Here is a 21272-nt window from a genome sequence, read left to right as displayed (position 1 = left end):
CATCGTTTTTTGTTTTGGCTGTGCCATGCAGCTTGTGGGATCTTAGTTCCCCAACCAGGGATCAAACCTGGGGTCCTGGCAGTGAGAGTACTGAATTTTAAACACTGGATCACCAGGGAAGTCCCCACTGGAGCTCCATCTTTAGATGTTAAGTCTCATATCACTAACATGCCTATCTGTTAGACATCCAGGCAGACTCTGAAAGTCTTATGCAAGGAGAGGTGCTTTCCCACCACCCCACCCTACTTTAGCAGAAAGTCAGTAAGAGCCAAAATGGAGCCAGCTGTCCACACTCAAGTCCTCAGTTGCAGCCACACCCTGAGTGGTATGGTGGGCTTTCCCGAAGCAGCAGAATTACCTGAGTTTCAGCTGTGAGCGCACCTCTCCAAACTCCAGCTGGAGCAGTTCATTGTAACAGGCCATGGGGCTGGGGTTTTCTATATACCTCTACAAACAGAAAGGGGATGGTGCGGATCAACACATGTGTACCTTTAAATTATTATACACATATATACAAAATAATGCTTTCCAACAGACTTCTCAATTTGGTACCTGAAATCTAAAAAATAATTTATCTTCAATGATAAACAGGAAATGAGATGAAAACTTACAATACCAAATCAGCATACAGTGCTTGCACATATCTGAGAACATATTAAGAAACTACTGAATTGTACACTTTAAGTGGCTGAATTGGTCAACTGTACCTCAATAAAGAAAAAAAGGCAGAAAGGAGGAAAGAAAGAAAAAGGAAAGTGTTTGCTGGAAAGAGAAAAAGATAAAATTAAAAATCTTTAAAATAATTTTTTAAAACTAGTATAACCATTTAATGAAACAGCACGTGATGGTGTGGATGTGAATTTATATGGAATGATGCACAAGATACACTGTCAAGTGACATGAAGAAATGGAAAATCATGTTATAATTATTTATGTATTTCTCCTATAAAAATGTTATATCAACTTTAAAATAAATAGCTGAATTACATAGAAAATGAATGGTATCTCAATTAAGTAGTCAATAAATGAAATTTGGAAAAACAGGGTCCATTCTTGGGCATATCCAGAGAAAACTATAATTCAAAAAGACACATGCACCCCCAAGTTCATAGCAGCACGATCTACAATAGCTGATAAGTGTCCACTGACAGAGGAATGGATACAGAAGGGGTGTGTGTGTGTGTGTGTGTGTGTGTGTGTGTGTGTGTGTGTGTGTGTGTGTGTGTGTGTGTGTGTGTGTGTGTGTGTGTGTGTGTGTGTGTGTGTGTGTGTGTGTACAATAGCTGATAAGTGTCCACTGACAGAGGAATGGATACAGAAGGGGTGTGTGTGTGTGTGTGTGTGTGTGTGTGTGTGTGTGTGTGTGTGTGTGTGTGATGGAAGCAACCTCCTAAGTGTCCACTGACAGGAATGGAAACAGAAGGGGTGTGTGTGTGGGGTGTGTGTAATGGAATATTACTTGGCCATAAAAAATGAAACAATGCCATTTGCGGCAACATGGATAAACCCAGAGATCAGCATACTAAGTGAAGTAAAAGAAAAAGAAATATATCATAGGATGCCACCTATATGTGGGATCTAAAAATATACAAATGAATTTACTCACAAAACAGAAACAAACTCAGACATAGAAAACAAACTTATAGTTACAAAGGGTAAGGGATGTGGGGATGGATAAATTAGGAGCTTGAGATTAACAGATACACCCTACTGTATGGAAGATAAGTAAACAAGGTCCTACTAGGTATCACAGGAAACTACATTTCAGTATCTTGTAATAACCTTTAATGGAAGAGAATCTGAAAAAGTATATACATGTATGTATATACTTTGGCCACCTGATGCAAAGAGCCAACTCATTGGAAAAGATCCTGATTATTGGATAGATTAAAAGCAAAAGAAGAAGGGGGCAGCAGAGGATGAGAAGGTTAGATGTTATCACCAGCTTAATGGACACAGATCTGAGCAAACTGGGAGATGGTGAAGGACGGGGAAGCGTAGCGTGCTGCAGTCTATGGAGTCACAAAGAGTCAGATATGACTGAGCAACTGAAGAACAGCAAAAGCGTATATATATGACTAATTCACTTTTATGTACACTTTTCTGTGTTGTTCTAACACAATAGTGTAAATTCTTCCACTAAAAAAAAGCTCAAGGGAAAAAAACCAGGGCTTAAGAATACTTTTCTTTTAGTGCCTTGAGCTATGAGGATTTTTTGATGTCTACATGTCACTGGTAAAGGCTAGAATACGCAGAAGGAAGAAATTTATTAACGCAAGTCCCATTTATATTAACTTTCGGAGTCTCGTCACTTAGATGAGCAGTATGTTGTCCTCTTTCGAGCTGCACAAGCTCACGGTGAGCAAAGACACACTTGCACACCTCTTCACAGCTGTGTCACAGAGGTCATTCCCACTAGGCAACATTTCCCTTTACTAACGTCAAACAGCAGCGCAGCTAAGCTGACAAAGGATCATCCTCCACAGCAGAGGGACTGGCAGAGCCATGGCTTCCCCAGGCGCTCCTACTCCTGCAGACACTAACTATTCTCTACATGATGAAAACATCTCAACAAAGCAGACCACATGAAAATGGGAAGCTTGAGCCCATTCCACTACCAGATTAAGAATTTCATGAAGACATCTTACATGTCACTATGTACTATCATGTAATTCCACTCTGCTGTAATACTTGTATTTACTTGCCCCTGTTTCTGTGGCATGCTCTTGATTTCACCTGTTCAACACATGGATAATATTCTACCTGGTGACGAGGAAGTTGAGGCTTCAGAGGTAGGGTATATGCAGGCCACTATCCACAAGCCAAAGCCAGACCAGCCTGGGGCATGGGGCTTCTTGTGATGCTCCTTCTACCACCAGTGAAGGCAGACATCCCCCTGTTGGAACCGTGATCTTGTCTGTGTGTCAAGTAATCTAAGAGCCCAGCCCTTGGTTCATGTCTTTTAAAGCTGTATGATCCTCTACGAGGCCCTGAAGCTTCCAGAGCCTTCTTCCTTACCCGCAAAACAAGACCACCCTGCATCTCTGACCATGACCACAAGAAAGCACTGCACCTGCGGACTGCTGCATGAACACACAGCAGTCACTGCTGTCCCCTGGGAGGGACAGCCAGGCCCGCTGGCCATGGGCATGATGGTCCCTAGGCCTGCAGGCCAAACACAACCATTCCTAACCACACAAGTCAGAGAGGGGACATGCCCGCCAGCTCCCACCAACTGGGAGGAGTAAGACTGCTGGCCTTGGGACGTCCTGGCGGCTTGGTGGTTAAGAACCCACCTGTCAGTGCAGGGGACACAGGCTTGATTCTTGGTCCAGGAAGAGCACACATGTCACAGAGCAACCAAGCCTCACACCGCAACTACTGAAGCTATGTGCCCTAGAGCCTGTGCTCTGCAACAAGAGAAGCCACTGCAATGAGAAACCTGTGAACCACAACTAGAAAGGAGCCTCCATTCGCTGGGACTAGAGAAAAAGCCTGTGTAGCACTGAAGCCCCAGAAAGGCCATAAATAAATAAAATTATTTAAAAAAAGAAAGAGAGAGCACTGGCCCTGCAGCTCTCTCCTCAGTGTCACGATGCCACAGGAACACCCAAGAACACTGCTCATCTGCACAGGTGCCCACCGCTGACAGGGCAGGAACAGCGGCGAGATTTCTGGGGCACAGAGCGTGCCGCCAGTAGACAAGAGGTGGGGGACCTGAGGTGGACAGGGGTCCCCAGCTATCCTCGCACTTGCCGGGCCTCACCTATTCTGCGAAATCCTGGGTCAGGGAGCCATGTGTATCGTGTATCACAGCCTCCTGTGCATGTGGCCAGAGTTTTCACTGGGTGTGAATGTGTGCATCCAAACATTTTTATCCCAAAGGTGGGTGTTCAGGTTAGAAAACCAGTGCACGTTAACAGAAGCAGCGCATCTTTCTCCTGCTGTCTGCTCCCCACCTTGCTGCCTCTGCTGGCTCTGTGTCTAAACATCCTGTCTTTCCTACCCTTCTGCAGGTTTCATTCATGTCCTGAGGATTCCATAGCGTTGTGGAGGGTAGAGAAGGGCGTCAGGCCCAAGGAGCTTCAGGAATCAGGCTGCTGTTCCTTCTGCTTGAGCAGCAGCTGGTCTCTTCACCCCAGCCCAGCCCACGAGAGGGGTGGGGCCACTGGCTCCCAAGCCAGCTCAACCTGCCTCTCCCCAGAGCACCTCACGCCCACTGGGCCCCCCACCCCCAGTGCATCTCTGTCCCTGGCTGCACATTAGAACTCCCTGCAATCTACAAAATAACACCAGGGTGCAGGCCCCTGCCCAAACCAACAGAACCAGGGCCTCCTCAGGGACGCTTCTTAGGGGGTTCTAATGCATGACTAGGGCCGAGAGACACCAAACCCTAACCTCAAGGTTCTGGTTCAAGATGGCAAAGTAGAAGGACGTGCACTCATCTCCTCCTGCAAGAGCACCAAAATTGCAACTAGCTGCTGAACAACCATCAACAGGAGGATGCTGGAACCCACCAAAAAAAGATACCCCACATCCAAAAACAAAGAAGAAGCCCCAGTCAGATGGTTAGAAGGGGTGCAATCATGATAAAATCAAATCCCATACCTGCCAAGTGGATGACCCACAAACTGGAGAACAATAATACCAAAGAAGTTCTTCTGCTGCTGTGAAGGCTCTGAGCCCCATATCAGGCTTCCCAGACTGGGGGTCTGGCAAAGGGACCAGGAATCCTGAGAATCTGACTTTGAAGGCCTGCGGGATTTGATCACAGGACTGCCACAGGACAGAGGGAAACAGAGACTCCACTCTTGGAGGACACAAACAAAATCTGGTGCACACCACGAGCCAGGGGGAAGATGCAGTGACCTCACAGGGGACTGAACCAAACCTACCTGTTGCTGTTGGAGGGTCTCCTGCAGAGGTGTGGGGTGAGTGGCTCACCGAGGGGACAGGGGCACTGGCAGCAGCAGTCCTGGAAGGGCCCCTTGGAGGGCGCCATCAACCCTACCATAGAGCCTGCAGCCCCCAGGCCTGGGTTGCCTCAAGCCAAAAAACTAATAGGGAGGGATCACCCCGCCCATCAGCAGATAATTGGATTAAAGCTTTACTGAGACCTGCCCACCAGCAAGACCCAGTTTTCCTATGCCAGTCCCTCCCATCAGGAAGCTTACACAAGCCTCTTAGCCTCATCCACCAAAGGGCAGACATAAGAAGAAGAACCACAATCCCATAGTGGCTAGAATGAAAACCATATTACAGAAAGTTAATCAGGGTGAAAAAGCAGGTTATGTCCCAGATGAAAGGACAAGATAAAACCCCACAAAAACAAATAAATGCAGTGGAGACAGGCAACTTTCCAGAAAAAAAAAAAAATTCAGAATAATGATAGTAAAGATGATCCAGGATCTTGGAAAAATAATGGAGAAGAAGCAAGAAACATTTACCAAAGACCTAGAAGAACTAAAGAATAAAGAGAGGAAGGAATACACTGGAAGGAATCAATAGCAGAATAACTGAGGCAGAACAGATAAGGATAAGTGACCTGGAGACAGAATGGTGGAAATCACTGATGCAGAACAGAATATAGAAATAAGAATGAAAAAAAAAAAAAATGAAGATAGCCTAAGGGACCTCTGGGACAGCATTAAATGCAAGAACATTTGCATTTTAGGGGTCCCAGAAGGAGATGAGAGAAAGGACCCGAGAAAATATTTGAAGAGATAATAGCTGAAAACTTCCCTAACATGGGAAAGGAAATAGTCAACCAAATCCAGGAAGCACAGAGAGTCCCAGGCAGGAAAAACCCAAGGAGGAGCAAGCACAGCAAAACACAGTGATCAAACTAACAAAGATTAAAGACAAATATAAAATATTAAAACAGCAAGAGAAAAACGACAAACAGCAAAAAAGGGGATTCCCGTAAGGTTATCAGCTGATTTCTAAACAGAAACTCTACAAGCCAGAAGGGAATGGCATGATATATTGAAAATGATGAGAGAAGAACCTACAACCAAATATAATACTCTACCCAGCAAGACTCTCATTCAGATTTGATGGAGAAATCAAAAGCTTTACAGACAAGCAAAAGTTAAGAGAATTCAGCACCACCAAATCAGCTTTACAACAAATGCTACAGGAACTTCTCTAGGCAGGAAACACAAGATAAGGAAAAGACCTACACAAAATAAACCCAAAACAATTTAAATGGTAATAGGATCACAAATATTTACTTCAAATGTAAATGGATTAAATGCACCAACAAAAAGACATAGACTGGCTGGGCAGATGAAAACATGTGCATGTATGCACTTCCACTTACCACATCACTCTGCTTAACCCCCCAAACTGGAGGAAATTATTTTATATTGTTAGACTAATCATGTTTTCATTATGGCTTGCAATTGTAATGATCTTTTATTTTTTGTCAGACTACTGATTGTGAAAACTGATAAATATCTTTTACTACTGGGATTATGTAACTATTATTTGTTTAATACCATTGTACCATGATTGATCAACAGAAAAGAATTCTGTATCACTAAAACTACCATTTAAATAGGAAAATCTGTAATCACTTTTTAAAATCCAGATGTGTATCAGAGTTATCTTGGAATTTTTTGAAAAATACAAATGCCCAGGTTTTGCTTTTTCCCTCCAAAGCTCCAGATGTGTTTCTAATGAGCAGATATGTTTAAAAACAACTGGATTATATGATGATCTTTTACTCTTATCTAGATGGTTTCACTTTTCCTATTTCATATTCAGTGCTCATATTTCATTTATGTTTTCCAATTTCTCATCTTTTTTTTTTAAATGTTCTTTCTCAAGCCTGTACCAAGTGCAGTCAAAAAGCTTTTGTAAACATAAACAGTATGTATTATATATATTTTAGAAAACATGAATTTTTGCCTATCTAAAACATTTATGACATTTTGATTCTACACATTTGACTTAGTATGAATAGAATGCTAGATTTATAATTTACATTCACTCAAAACTTTGACACAGTTCCATGTATTTTGGCATATAGTATTACTGCACTGCTAAAAGTCTAGAAAGTTTATCTTAGTCACATTAAAGACAATTTTTTTGAATGAGGCTTGAAACTTCTAATCCAATTCTGAGGCTATAAAGAAATACAATATTGTAAAAAACAAACAAACAAGAAATTAACATGTGATACAGTATTATTAACTAAACACAGACTTTGTTAAATTTCACAAAATTTTATGTTAGTGTCCATTATTTGTTTTCATACCTTATTCAAGACTCCACACTGTATTATATTACATTGAGCAGCTTCAGGTACATGCAACAAATTCTGGTAAATTCTCTTTTCATTTTTATTCCAATACAAATATTTTTCTAATTTTCCTTGTTATAGCTTCTTAGATACACCCATCATTTAAAAGTGGACCTTTAATTTCCAAATGCATGGGATTTTTAAGGTATCTTTGATATTAATTTCTAATTTTGATACTAATTTCACATTTAAATGCTTTCTTATCTTGAATCACCCTGTGTTTTTTCAGTCTTCTAACTTTATTGAGGCTTTCATGGCTAAGTCAAAGATCTCTCTTGGTAAAGTCACACTGCACTTGAAAATATATGGATTGGGTTATTCTCAAATATCTTTTGATATTGATCTCTAACATAATTCCACAGTGATAAGAGAACACACTCTATGATTTTAATAACTTTAGACCACCAAATTTTTGCACCTGGTCTTATGTCCCTGGATATCTTTCAGTGTCTCCTAGTTTATAATCTATGGGAGCTTGAATAGAATTTGTATCCTACTGCTGTGTGAAAACTGTATAATAAATCATAATTATTTCAAATTGGTTCATGGTGCTTTTCAGGTCTACGTAAGATTCTACTTCTCTGTATATGCATTCTATTAATTTAAGAGTTTGATATTGAAACTACAACTAAAAATCTTAATTTAATCTACTTAAAAAAAATTGTATTATATAGTGGAACTATATGTAACTTTGTTCTGTATTTTCCAAGTCTCCTGTAAGTGTGTTATCGTGTTTTCATATCTGAAAAAAATAAGAGGGGCAAAAAATTCCCTAACCTCTGAGATTTTAGTCAGAAAGCTCAAAGGCCAAGTCCAACTGAGGAGGTAAGCAAGTGTGCATCCACTGTGGAATCCTGAACTATGGCCAATCTACAGAAAAGCTGTCTGCCCTATGAATCCAGAGATCTCACTGCAGTGATGGCTGGGGCTGGGCTCAAGCCTGGGCCACACTGCCTCCCGGCCATGAGACTTGGGAAAACCACCTTACCTCCAGGCCTGAATGCTCTGCTCTCTGTGCCCCCTGTCACCTCAGCATCCTTCTGACACCTGAGAGTACGGGGCTCTGTGTGAGAAGACAAGTTACCTCGCACGGTCTCGCACGGTCACCTAGTTGGATTCGTCACTTACTAAGTGGTGAGACTGCTACTTCCACATTTCCTAAGTCACAGACCTCTAAAATGACTATTTCAAACCTGTGCTTTTTGCATGAAGTGTTTTTCATAGACATGCACTTAACCACAATTCTGGCAGAGGCTGCAGGGAATACTTTGATTAAGTAGTGCAGGTGAGAGGGCAGGGAGAGAGTGTGCATCAGTTACCTTTGAATTTTACAGTCAGTTTAATGATAACTCAATTGTACTAAGAAAACACGAGGCCCATGGTTAACTAGACTTTCTACCAGGATATACTTTGCAGTCCATGAAGCTGTGCTGATGGACTTCCTTGCACAGAATTTTAAACACGTATTTCCAATATTGCTTGTACAACCTCATACAAATAAAAAGCTTAATGACTGCTGGCAGCTATCAGTTCAGTTCAGTTGCTCAGCTGTCCAACTCTTGGTGACCCCACAGACTGCAGCATGCCAGGCTTCCCTGTCCATCACCAACTCCTGGAGCTTGCTCAAACTCATGTCCATTGAGTCGGCGATGCTATCCAACCATCTTATCCTCTGTCATCCCCTTCTCCTCCTGCCTTCTATCTTGCCCAGCACCACGGTCTTGTCTAATGAGTCAGTTCTTCACATCAGGTGGCCATGGTATTGGAGCTTCAGCTTCAGCATCAGTCCTTCCAAAGAATATTCAGGATTGATTTCCTTTAGGATTGACTGGTTGGATCTCCATGCAGACCAAGGGACTCTCAAGAGTCTTCTCCAACACCACAGTAAAAAAGCATTAATTCTTCAGCACTCAGCTTTCTTTATAGTCCAACTCTCACATCCATACATAACTACTGGAAAAACCATAGCTTTGACTAGACAGACATTTGTCAGCAAAGGAATGTCTCTGCTTTTTAATATGCTGTCTAGGTTGGTCATAGCATTTCTTCCAAGGAGCAAGCGTCTTTTAATTTCACGGCTACAGTCACCATCTGCAGTGATTCTGGAGCCCAGGAAAATAAAGTCTGTCACTGTTTATGGCAGCTATAGGTAAGCAAACAACTTAAGGCAAGATGAATAATCTGTCCTCCCAGTTTCACCAGCTTCACTGGAAAGTCAGAAACATCGAAGGTCCTTGTTAAGAATGGCCAGTTCTGTAGCCTAAGAGTACTAACACAAGGAACTTCGGAGTTCTCAGGGGAAGTTTCTTCCTCATGTGAATGCTTCCCTAGGCAGTTTAAGGAGGGGAGACCTAAGGATCCGCTGGGAACATGTGACCCACAACTTCCAACCTGGTATCCTTATGATGCTCGCCTGCACGCTGGCTAGCATGGCTGTTCTCATACAAGTTCAACTGGAAGTCAGGGAATGCGGACAGGTGCTGACACATGTGAATGTTGGGGAGGGTGGGATCAAAAAAGGAGAACCACAAAACTATGTAATAATAACAACAATGTAAAATTTGTATATAAAATGTGTATTTAAAACAAAGTCTTAAGTTCTACCATATCTGATGTTGATATTGGAATTCCTGTGTTCCTTTTGTTTGCATTTACTTGTTACCTTTTTCTTTATTATTAAGTTCCTTTTATTACTATCTTATAAACAACATATAATTGTACTTTCGTAACCCAGTCTAATGGCTTCTCCTTTAATGGGAGAATCCAGCCCATTTTCATGCACTTGATTTTGCTCCCATCTTACTCTGTGTTTATCACTGATTTCACTGTTGTTTCCTCTTCCTTGGATATGCCAGTGTGATCCAGTTGCTAAAAATTCCATACTTCTTGGGCAGGGGTTGCTGCAAGGCTTGAGGGACCTTGGTTCCTTGACTAGGGATTGAACTTTGGGCCCTCAGAAGTGAAGTATGGAGTCTTAACCACCGGACCACCAAGGAATTCCCACAAACTCCATATTTTATTAATTCAGTTCTTTTTAAAAACTATTTTTGGCTATGCTGGATCTTCGTTGCTATGAGGGCTTTTCTGTAACAAGCTGTGACAAGCAGGGGCTACCCTCTAGCTGTGGTGAGCAGGCTTCTCACTGTAGAGCACGGGCTCTAGGGTATGCGGGCTTCAGTGGTTGCAGCTCCCAGGCTTTACAGCACAGGCTCAGTACTGGTGGCTCACGGGCTTAGCTGCTCTGCTCCAGGGCGTGTGGAATCTTCAGGGACCAGGGATCAAACCAATGTCTCCTGGGTTTGAACCACAAAACTATGTAATAAGAGTCTAAAATTTATTAGATCATTTTAATAACCTAAGTAGATTTATTTAGATTATTAAATAAATTTAATTTATTTAATAATAAATTAATGTATTTTATTTAGGCAGGTGGATTCTTTACCACTGAGCCACCAGGAAAGCCCCCAGAAGTTTTCTTAAACTTTTCTATTATTGGTTACTTTCCTTTTCACTGATCTCAAAAGCAGACATAGATTTCTTTACTATTATTTGAAAACAAGGTACCAATTCATTCCAGAACAAAGTCTCCCATGAGCAGTGCTCTAGTCTGCACATTTCCCACAAAGAAGAAAACTTCAGAATACTTTCACTGCCCACCCACTTCCCTGTCTGCTAGATGAGCTACAAGAATGCGTTTATTTCCACTTTGTGCCCTGAAACCTTGAAGACACCTAGGGCAGGGTGTGCTTAGATACCCTAGAATTTAAATGCTGAGGTATTATTGGATGTTATATAATCACATATAAAGATACATATTCTACATTACACACACACACACAAATGTGTATTATGTAAACACACCACTCTCTCCACTACTTTCTCCCTCATCTTAGAGTTCCGTTCTACTTCATTTGTTGAATGGTTGAAGTCCTTATTTAATTATTTTCCTCAGACAAGGCTTCTGGGGAAATACATCTCTGAGTTTTATGTATTAATATAATGCCCAAAGGAATACCTCTTGTGCCCTGAAGGGTGAACAATCACTTGGCTGGTGTGGGACTCTCAGGTTATGATCCTTTTCCATCTGTGATCTCTAATCAGGTGAGACACTGTTATTACTGCTTTACACAATAGGAAAAGATGCTGGTGCTGGGAAAGATTGAAGGCAAAAGGAGAAGGAAGCGGCAGAGGATGAGAGGGCCAGACAGCATCACCGACTCAATGAACATGAGTTTGAGCAAACTCCGGGAGATGGTGAAGGACAGGGAAGCCTGGTGTGCTGCAGTCCATGGGGTCGCGAAGAGTCGGACACGACTGAGCGACTGAACAACAACAAAAGTGTTTGTGTTCAGCCCACATTCACAGTTTCTTGCTCCTCACTCGTTCTTACCTTTCAGGCCTCCCACTCGGGACTTAGGACTCATCTTGCTTCTGCTTTAAGCACATCCTTCAGAATTCTCCTTTGACAATCTGCTAGTTACAATTTGTGTCATTTTCATATTTCTGAAAGTCTTGATTTCACCTTCATTTTTGGAAGTATTTATGCTAGGTATAAGGGATCCCAGGGGGCACGGTGGTAAAGAATTTGCCTGCCAATGCAGGAGACACAATCCATTCTAGTTATTCTTGCCTAGGAAATCCCATGCACAGAGGAGCCTGGCAGGCTACAGTCCATGGGGTCGCAAACAGTCAGATATGACTGAGCAACTGAACTTAGCAACTGAGCACATTCTAAGTACAACACTCTAGGAAGGCAGTTATTTTCTTTTATCACATTGAAAACACTATTCCACTGTTTCCTAACATCAACCTACTGCTGCCAGGAAGCCAGCTGTTAGTCTGCTGTTCTAATTTTTTTCCCTCTAAGTTTAATATTGTCTCTTTATTTTGTTTGTTTTTTCACTATGGTATGTTCTCTTTTTATTTATCCTACTTTGGAATTTTGGAATCTGTGGATTATAGTCTTCCATCAGTTCTGGAAAATTCTCTTCAAATATAACGCCCCATTCTCTCTCCTATTCTTCCAGAACTCCAGTTATGCAGATGCTAAACCATCCGCTCTATCCTCCACTTTTCTCAACTTCTCTAACTTATTTTCTGTTTTTGGATCTTTGTGCCACATGCTGGATAATCTCTTCTGACCTACTAAGTTTTAAAATTTTCAGTTATTATATGTACATTTCTCAAAATCCAATTATGTTATGTTTAAAATTTGCTATGTCACTTTTTATAGCTTCCTATTCCTTGAAGATATTTCCAAGCTTGTCCTATCTTTGTCTCTTTACATATAATAAGCATAATCATTTCACAATTTTATCTGACAATTGTAATTTCTGAGAACTGTGAGGGCCTGCTCCCACTGCCTCTCTCCCCTGCTAGTTCCCACTTGGAATGCTGTGTTTCCTTGTGGACAGGTTAATGCTGACTGAGGGCTGCCTGCTGCCCTTGAATGATTATTTGCAGAGACTCTCCGAGGCTGAAGAAGAAGGAATCTCCCTCTGGGAGGATGCATATTTGCTTCTTCCAGATACTTGGGAGTGCTACCAGCCAGAATCAAGGGGTGAGGTTTCTCCATGACCTCACTGATATTTGGGCTACAAGTCTGCCCAATGATCAGTCTTATGTGAGCTCTCCACCATGATTCCCAAGGCTCACTAGCAACTAGCTGACTAAAGCCTGCATAAGCTTTTTGACTTAAGGGAAACCAAGAGATTAGAGCCAGGGGTAGAAAGAAATGGAGCCATGTTGTGTAGGTCTTACTTCCAGAATCCTTGAGTTGGCTTTAAAGTTGCAGGTATGTCTGTGAGCTTTATGACAACACATCCTGTGGTACAGCTTTTAACTCATGAGTAAGCCATTGAAGGAGATGTTTTTATGTTTAGATGCATTTAGCAGGCATAGTTTTGAGCAACTGAGAAAGCAAAGTATTGTGGATTACCAGATTACCAGATTATAAAATTAAATCAAACTACAACACAGCACAAGGATGAGTTTTCTTTTTCAAATTAATTCAAAACTATTGCCAGGCTCTAAAGCTGAGATAAAATAATTTGTCATGCTGAATTATACTTGCATAACAAAGAAGTGAGTACATACCCTTGTGAAGCCAGCAGCAATGAGGGACATTACACATGACTCTTCTCTATCCACCCTTTAAAAGGACAAATAAACGGTTAGAGACAGTTTTCTAATCAGTTACATCTCACATCTTTATTTACTGATTTATATAATATTATCATTGGCATATAATGAATACTTTTAGATGAATTAGATTAATGTACAAATCAAATGTACAAAGTTAAAACAATTTTCTGTTTTAGTTTCACACTGGCTTTTTGACAATAGATACAAATGCTTGAAATATAGAGATTACACTAAGAGCCAGAACACAAGAGTGAGCACGTAGCTATGTGATATGTATAAATTTTAAACGGAATTATTTTTATTCTTTTCTTACCTCCCATTTTAAAATGAAATATAAGGTTCCCCCCAATTATGTATAATGTAAATTCTCATAGATATTTGGAGTTAGAAGTCCCTAAGAAATATATCCAGAAAACATTCATACTTCAGGAATGGCATTCTCCCTTGGTTGTCCCTTTTCTAAAGTGAAAGACAGTCCAAAATCACAAAACCTAGTGTTAAAGTACAAACTCCAGCCATGAATTTAACTGCCAAAATGAAAGAAAATAAGAAAGAGGAAAAGACCAAACTAGAAAGGGTGATGCCTGTCACAGGCCACAAGCTGTAATTCAGGCCTCTGTTAAGAACACACATTACACTGACATCTGAATTTCAACACTTAAAAAAGAAAAATATCTTACCTGCGTACTACACCAATAATAACGGTGTTTTCTGAGAGTTTTGATGATCTGATAGACCTTTAAAAAAAGTATTAAAATAAATTTAAAGCAATTATTTAAAAACTAAACACACCTAAACCTAAATTTTGGTAGGACAGTTAAAGTTGGGGGAGAGCGAAAGACCCCTCCACACTCTGGAGAAACCTTCTTGACTAACCTGACCTTTCTTTCTTCAGGGGACAAACTGCTAACCAGTGGCCCATGGTGACCCTCACAATTACGGAGCATGAAGACAGCAGCCAGCTCTGATGACGTGCCTTCTACTTGTTCTGGTCTGAGCTGCTTCAGGTGGAGAGTCTTCCGTATCTGGGGAATCTCCCTTACATGAGAAGGGCCACTCGTCTCTTCCTATCAAAGGAAGATGCAGGTCTACATGTATCACAGCCAGCGGATGGCGACCATTACAGTGGGGGTGAGGCAGCCCGAGGGCCAGATCTCCACTGCATTCTAAGCAGTGCAGAGAAGGGCTCCCAAGCAGGATGCAGGCAAAACAGTAACAATAAATATTTAAAACTCAGAAATGCAAAATATTCTTATGCATCAGAAAGAGGAGAATCAAACCTGACAGGAAAAATTAAGGACAGAAGACTGATGGAGAAAAGTAGAAGACACTGCTCTACTGAAGTTACCCAAGGAGTATGAGGCCGCCCTTGGATGGCAAGGAGATCAAACCAGTCACTACTGAAGGAAATCAACTCTGAATATTCACTGGAAGGACTGATGATGAAGCTGAAGTTCCAATGCTTTGGCCACCTGATGTGAAGAGCCAACTCACTGACAAGGACCTTGATGCTGGGAAAGATTAAGGGCAGGAGGAGAAAAGGATGACAGAGGATGAGGTGGTTGCATGGTGTCACTGACGCAATGTACATGAGTTTGAGTAAACTCTGGGAGATAGTGAAGGACAGGGAAGCTTGGCTGTTCATGGGGTCCATGGGGAAGACTGTGCTATAGTCCATGGTGTTGCAAAGAGTTGGACAAGACTTAACAACTAAACAGCAATGAGGCTGCCAAAGGGACTGAATTTAACCCTTCTGGAGAAGCAGCTCCCAAGGAAGCCATGGGGAATGAAAATTCAGCCAAGAGATGAGAGAGGGCAGAGATAAACATGACGGAGAAGAGCAGAAGCAATATAAACTTCCCACTGAGATGCGCAATGGCTTTGACCCACCCTACACTGCAGGAAAGAGAAGGACTCTCTGGAGAAGAAGAGCCAGGCCACAGGAAGGGGGAGGAACTTGGCCACTGGCCTGGAAGGAAGAGATGCACATAAGAGGGTGACTGCAGATGGAAAGGTATGCAGAGGGCTGGATTTGGACTCCCCCTGTCAAGACAGAAGCAAGCTGGCCCTTGGAGGATGTGTCCACGATGGGACAGAGAAGAGTCAAGACTCACTGCCTGACTTCAGTTCTGCTGGTTCAAGAATCACTTGTGAGAAAAAAAAAAAAAGAATCACTTGTGTCACTTCTGAATCACAGAATACAGAAAATGACTGACGTGACTATTTCTCCACTGTCCCGAGGATGACACAGAACATAACCATCCCAGCTGTGTAAGGGAAAAGTCAAGTCATCATATGCAAAGGATGCCTCAGTTTGGGCAAAATTTTTCTGCAGAGGGCCAGACAGTAAGTATTTTAGGCTTTTCATGTCATATGGACTCTGTCACAAGTACTCAATCCTGCCCCTGAATGAGAGCAGGCACACACAATACATAAATGAATGGGCCTGCCTGTGTTCCCCTGTGCCTACCCCTGCCTCAGGGTATTGAGGCTAAGTTTTCTTCTGGAGCTCAGGAGGAGCAAGGCTTAGAATCCAAACAGTATATGCAGAGTAGCTCTGGTTGGGAAGCTGCTCAGGGATGAAGACGCTTCTCCATCTCCAGGGAAAGGCCAGTCTCTCTCATGGGCCACACGGCTCATAACACATACACACTCTCTGTCAACACTTTTGCTTTTCCCAGTGTCCACTCTAGTCCTATAGCTTCCATTTCTGCCTAGCATCTCCAGAGGGAACCAACTTGAAGGGCGCTCCTTGCATGGCTCTCTCAGGGAGGTCACTGGAGGGCCTGCTGACCAGGCCCCAGTTCCATCGTGGTTGCCTGCCTGGAACAGAGCCGAGCTTACCTTCCTGGAGCAGGAGCCATGGAAAGGGCTGTGTGAGCTCAGAAGCATTAAGTGGCATGGCAGACACTCACACAGCCGGGCCCCAGCCACTTTTCAAACCTGCTGGCTGATACTCACCCCAGCACTAACCTTAAACAGGGAATGAAAGATGTGGACTCGCAAATAGTAGTTCCAGGGCTTCTTAGGACATTTCTAGTTGTTCATCTGTTTATATTTCTATCATATCATGAAGATTTAGAGGGAGAAATGGCAACTTTGAAGTATGCCACCAGCTACCTCAAACCAGCTCATGTCTTTTTACAGGAGAAACAGAGATCTGAGTGCTAACAGAGCAGGTAGGCAACCACACAGATGACCTCAGTAAGCAGGTCGGGACACAGGGATAAGGGACATGGGGCTGAGGACAAAGTGGGAGGAAAGACTGTTTCCCAGAGACAAGCCCATCCCTCCAAAGGAGGCCTAACACTGTATGAAAAGGCAGGGGTGGTGTCCACTCTCACCACTATTATTCAACATAGTTTTGAAAGTCCTAGCTACAGCAATCAGAGAAGAAAAAGAAATAAAAGGAATCCAGATTGGAAAAGAAGTAAAGCTCTCATTGTTTGCAGATGATGAGATGTTATACATAGAAAGCCCCGAAGATACTATCAGAAAACTACTAGAGCTAATCAGTGAATTTAGCAAAGTTGCAGGATACAAAATCAATACACAGAAATCACTTGCATTCCTATATACTAACAATGAAAAATCAGAAAGAGAAGTTAAGGTATCAATCCCATTCACCAATGCAACAAAAAGAATAAAATATCTAGGAATAAACCTACCTAAGGAAACAAAAGAACTATATACAGAAAATTATCAGACACTAATGAAAGAAATCAAAGATGACATAAACAGATGGAGAGATACTCCATGTTCCTGGGTAGGAAGAATCAATATTGTGAAAATGACTATACTGCCAAATGCAATGTACAGATTCAGTGCAATCCCTATTAAATTACCAATTTCATTTTTCACAGAACTAGAACAAAAAATTTCATAATTCATATGGAAACACAGAAGACCCTGAATAGCCAAAGCTGTTTTGAGAAAGAAGAATGGAGCTGGAGGAATCAACCTTCCTGATTTCAGATTATATTACAAACCTACAGTCATCAAGACAGTGTGGTACTGGCACAAAAACAGAAATACAGACCAATGGAGCAAGACAGAAAACCCGGAAATAAACCCACACACCTACAGGTACCTTATTTTTGACAAAGGAGGCAAGAATATACAATGGAGCAAAGATAGAGTCTTCAATAAGTGGTGCTGGGAAAACTGGACAGCTACAGGTAAAAGAATAAAATTAGAACACTTTCTAACACCATACACAAAGATAAACTCAAAATGGATTAAAGACCTAAATGTAAGAAACTATAAAACTCATAGAGGAAAACATAGGCAGAACACTCGATGACATAAATCAAAGCAAGATCCTCTATGACCCACCTCCTGAAAGACTGAAAGCTACTCAGTTGTGTCTGACTCTTTGTGACCCCACGGACTATACAATCCATGGAATTCCCCAGGCCAGAATACTGGAGTGGGTGGGTAGCCTTTCCCTCCAGGGTATCTTCCCAAACCAGGGATCAAACCCAGGTCTCCTGTATTGCAGGCAGATTCTTTACCAGCGGAGCCACAAGGCAAGACCAAGAATACTGGAGTGTGTGTAGCCTATCCCTTCTCCAGGAGATCTTCCCAACCCAGGAATCAAACCAGGGTCTCCTGCACTGCAAGTAGATTCTTTACCCCAGCTCCTAGAGTAATGGAAATAAAAACAAAACAAGTGGGACCTAGTTAAACTTAAAAGCTTTTGCACAGAAAAGGAAATGATAAACAAGATGAAAAGACTCCCCTCAGAATGGGAGAAAGCAATAGCAAATGAAAAGATTGACAAAGGATTAATTTCCAAAATATACAAGCAGCTCATACAACTCAATACCAGAAAAAAAAAAAAAAAACAACCCAATCAAAAACTGGGAAAAAGACCTAAACAGACATTTCTTCAAAGACATACAGATGGCTAACAAACACAGGAAAAGATGCTCAACATCGCTTATTATCAGTGAGATGCACATCAAAACTACAATGAGGTATCACCTCAAACTGGTCAGAACGGTCATCATCAAAAAGTCTACAAACAATAAATGCTGGAAAGCATGTGGAGAAAAGGAAACGCTCTTGCACAGTTGGTGGGAATATAAATCGATACAGCCACTATGCAAGACGGTATGGAGATTCCTTAAAAAATTGGGAATAAAACCACCATATGACCCAGCAATCCCACTCCTAGGCATATACCCTGAGGAAACCAAAACTGAAAAAGACACATGTACCCCAATGTTCACTGCAGCACTATTTACAATAGCTAGAACATGGAAGCAACCTTGATATCCATCAACAGATGAAAGGATAAAGAAGTCATAGAACATAAATACAATGGAATATTACTCAGCCATAAAAAGGAACACAATTGAGTCAATTCTAACGAGGTGGATGAAACTAGAGCCTATTATACAGACTGAAGTCAGTCAGAAAGACAAAGAGAAACATTGTATACTAACACATATATATGCAATCTAGAAAGATGGTACTGATGAATTTATCTGCAAGGCAGCAGTGGAGAAACAGAGAACACTTATGGACACGGGGAGAAGGGAAGAGAGGATGAGATGTATGGACAGAGTAATATGAAGACTTACATTACCATATGTAAAATAGATAGCCAATGGGAATTTGCTGCATGTCTCAGAGAACTCAAACTGGGGCTCTGTATCAACGGAGAGAGGTGGGATGGGGAGGGAGATGGGAGGGAGGTTCAAGAGGGAGGGGACATATGTACACCTATAGCTGACTCATGTTGATGTTTGACAGAAAACAACAAAATTCTGTAAAACAATTATCTTTCAATTAAAAAAATAAATTTAAAAAAAGGTAGGAGTGTATTCTAGGTTTTTTCTGGTCCATAAGAAAGAAGAACTGACCAGGAAATAGAAATGTCAGGAATCTAGATTGAAAACTAAGACTCTTTACTTTAGAATTCATGAAAACCAAGAAAGAGATGACATGGTGCCATCAAGATGTACCCCCAGATGTAAGGAAGGACGACTTCAAGAAGTCAGAAAAAAGACGGGGCGTGAGTCCACAGCATGGTGCTCTGAAGGCCTCGCGAACACACGGGGAGCCCCAGAGCCAGGCTCCCTGGCGTGACCCTCGTGTCCGACTCGGCTGTGCGCAACAGGAAACTCCAGAGAAAGCGGCTTCAACAGGACTCAGCTCCCACAAGAAAGATGTGCAGAGGCAGGGAATCCAAGCTGCTATGGCACTTTGCAACATCAGGAACCTGGCTTCTCCTGTCTTGGTTTCTTCCCATAATCCCAAGACAGATGCCAAGCTCTAGCCATAATCTAGAGAACAGTAAGAAGTGCCTGCCTTCTCCCTTCATGGACACTTTCCAGAAAATGCATGTGACATGCCCACTGACCAGCGGCAAGAAAAGCCAGGGGGTGCAGTGTACGTTCTACGTGGTTGTCTTCCCACCGAAACACTAGAAATTCTACTATTAAGAAAAGAGTAGGGATTTCACTGGTGGTCCAGTGATTAAGATTCTGCACTTTCATTGCAGGAGGCGTGGGTTCGATCCCTGGTCAGGGAACTAAGATCTCACATGTCCCACAGGATGGCCAAAAGAAGAAAAGAAAAGAGTAGAAATGGGTATGGAGGGATGGGAGCGGGGCGGGCAACTACCAGTGTCAAGATGCACCAGGAAACTACAAGTAATTCTGACGATGGTCTTGACACGAAACTAGAGAAAGGCCACAAGCTGGAGGCTCACTGTAAGAACACAGCAAAGCCTTTCCATGAGTTAAATTTTACAAAAGCACAACTCCATCATGTGTACTTTGGCACTGTTCCCTCTGCCACGGGGAATGAGGTTCACAAGGACAAGAATGGAATTTACAGTAGTAAATAAAGGATGATCTTCAGACCATGGTAAATGCAGAGATGGTTATGAAAGCATCCAGCACGCTGAGTGCAGTCTCGCTTCTACACTCAACACAGAACATTCTGTCCATGTATGTGGGGTTTCTGTGTGGTGCTTTATTTCCCCTATCTCCTTTTATAAAAGTCTCCCCTTTCATTACAGTGCCCTGCTCCTGTTGCACAGAGGAGTATTTCTTCATTTCTTCTGAGGACACTAAGCGTATGTCTTCTAAAAGGTTCTTTGGGGGGGTTTTGTGGCAGCTTTCAAAAATATATATTTATTTATTTGGCTGTGCTAGGTCTCAGTTGTCATGCTGGATCTTTAGCTGTCACCTGAAAACTCTTAGTTGCAGCATGTGGGATCTAGTACCCTGACCAGGGATGGAACCCGGGCCCCCTGCATTAGGAGCACAAAGTCTTAGCCACTGGACCACCAGGGAAGTCCCTTCAGTTGCTTATAGAAAATAATTTTCTTAGTCTTTAATGCTGTTCTTTCCCCCTCCATTACTTGGCAGCTTTTTACAGGGCCCCATCTTTGTTCTTGAACTGGAGCGTCATCAACCAGGCAGCGTATCTGTAGCAGGAAGGGTCCGAGGCGTCTCCCTGGGCGTTAGCAGCCATCCTCCTCTTAGGTCTGGGCCTGCAGAGCAGTCAACGGGAGCAGGTTCACGCTCAGAGCACGCCGCCAGCAGGCGTGCACGGGTCTGCTACACACAGCGGCCTCCTGGCCTGCTCGCTCTCTCCTTCTCTACATTGAGAATTAACACAGTTTGCTGCTTTGATACTGCAGTAGGTGAAAGACTGATGTCAGGCTCCTCAGGCCTCCACCCTTCTTAAACACAGCAGGAGAAACCATATCTTTGTCTGCCTCCCTCTGCTCCCTGTCCTGTGGGGATGTAGAAATCAATTCCAGGGGATGTAGATGCTCGGCTCTGGTTGGTGTGGCTCCAGC

At 42.4% G+C, this 21272-nt stretch overlaps 1 protein-coding gene across 4 annotated transcripts in view; it reads right to left on the bottom strand.

Moving 5' to 3' along the window:
• Positions 1-21272, bottom strand: part of PDE8A (phosphodiesterase 8A) — a 146168-nt gene that overhangs the window by 40692 nt on the left and 84204 nt on the right. For all 4 annotated transcript variants that reach the window (XM_061158789.1, XM_061158788.1, XM_061158790.1 and 1 more), the window contains exons 4-6: positions 14131-14187; positions 13403-13457; positions 359-447 (exon numbers count right to left, since the gene is read on the bottom strand). In XM_061158789.1, coding sequence (XP_061014772.1) covers positions 359-447; positions 13403-13457; positions 14131-14187 — 201 coding nt within the window. The remainder of the gene's footprint in view (positions 1-358; positions 448-13402; positions 13458-14130; positions 14188-21272) is intronic.

The sequence above is a fragment of the Dama dama genome, chromosome 13 (genome assembly GCF_033118175.1).
Source record: "Dama dama isolate Ldn47 chromosome 13, ASM3311817v1, whole genome shotgun sequence".
Lineage (NCBI taxonomy): Eukaryota > Metazoa > Chordata > Mammalia > Artiodactyla > Cervidae > Dama > Dama dama.
The sequence above is the reverse complement of the archived record's forward strand: the minus strand, read 5'-3'. Positions and strand labels throughout refer to the sequence as shown.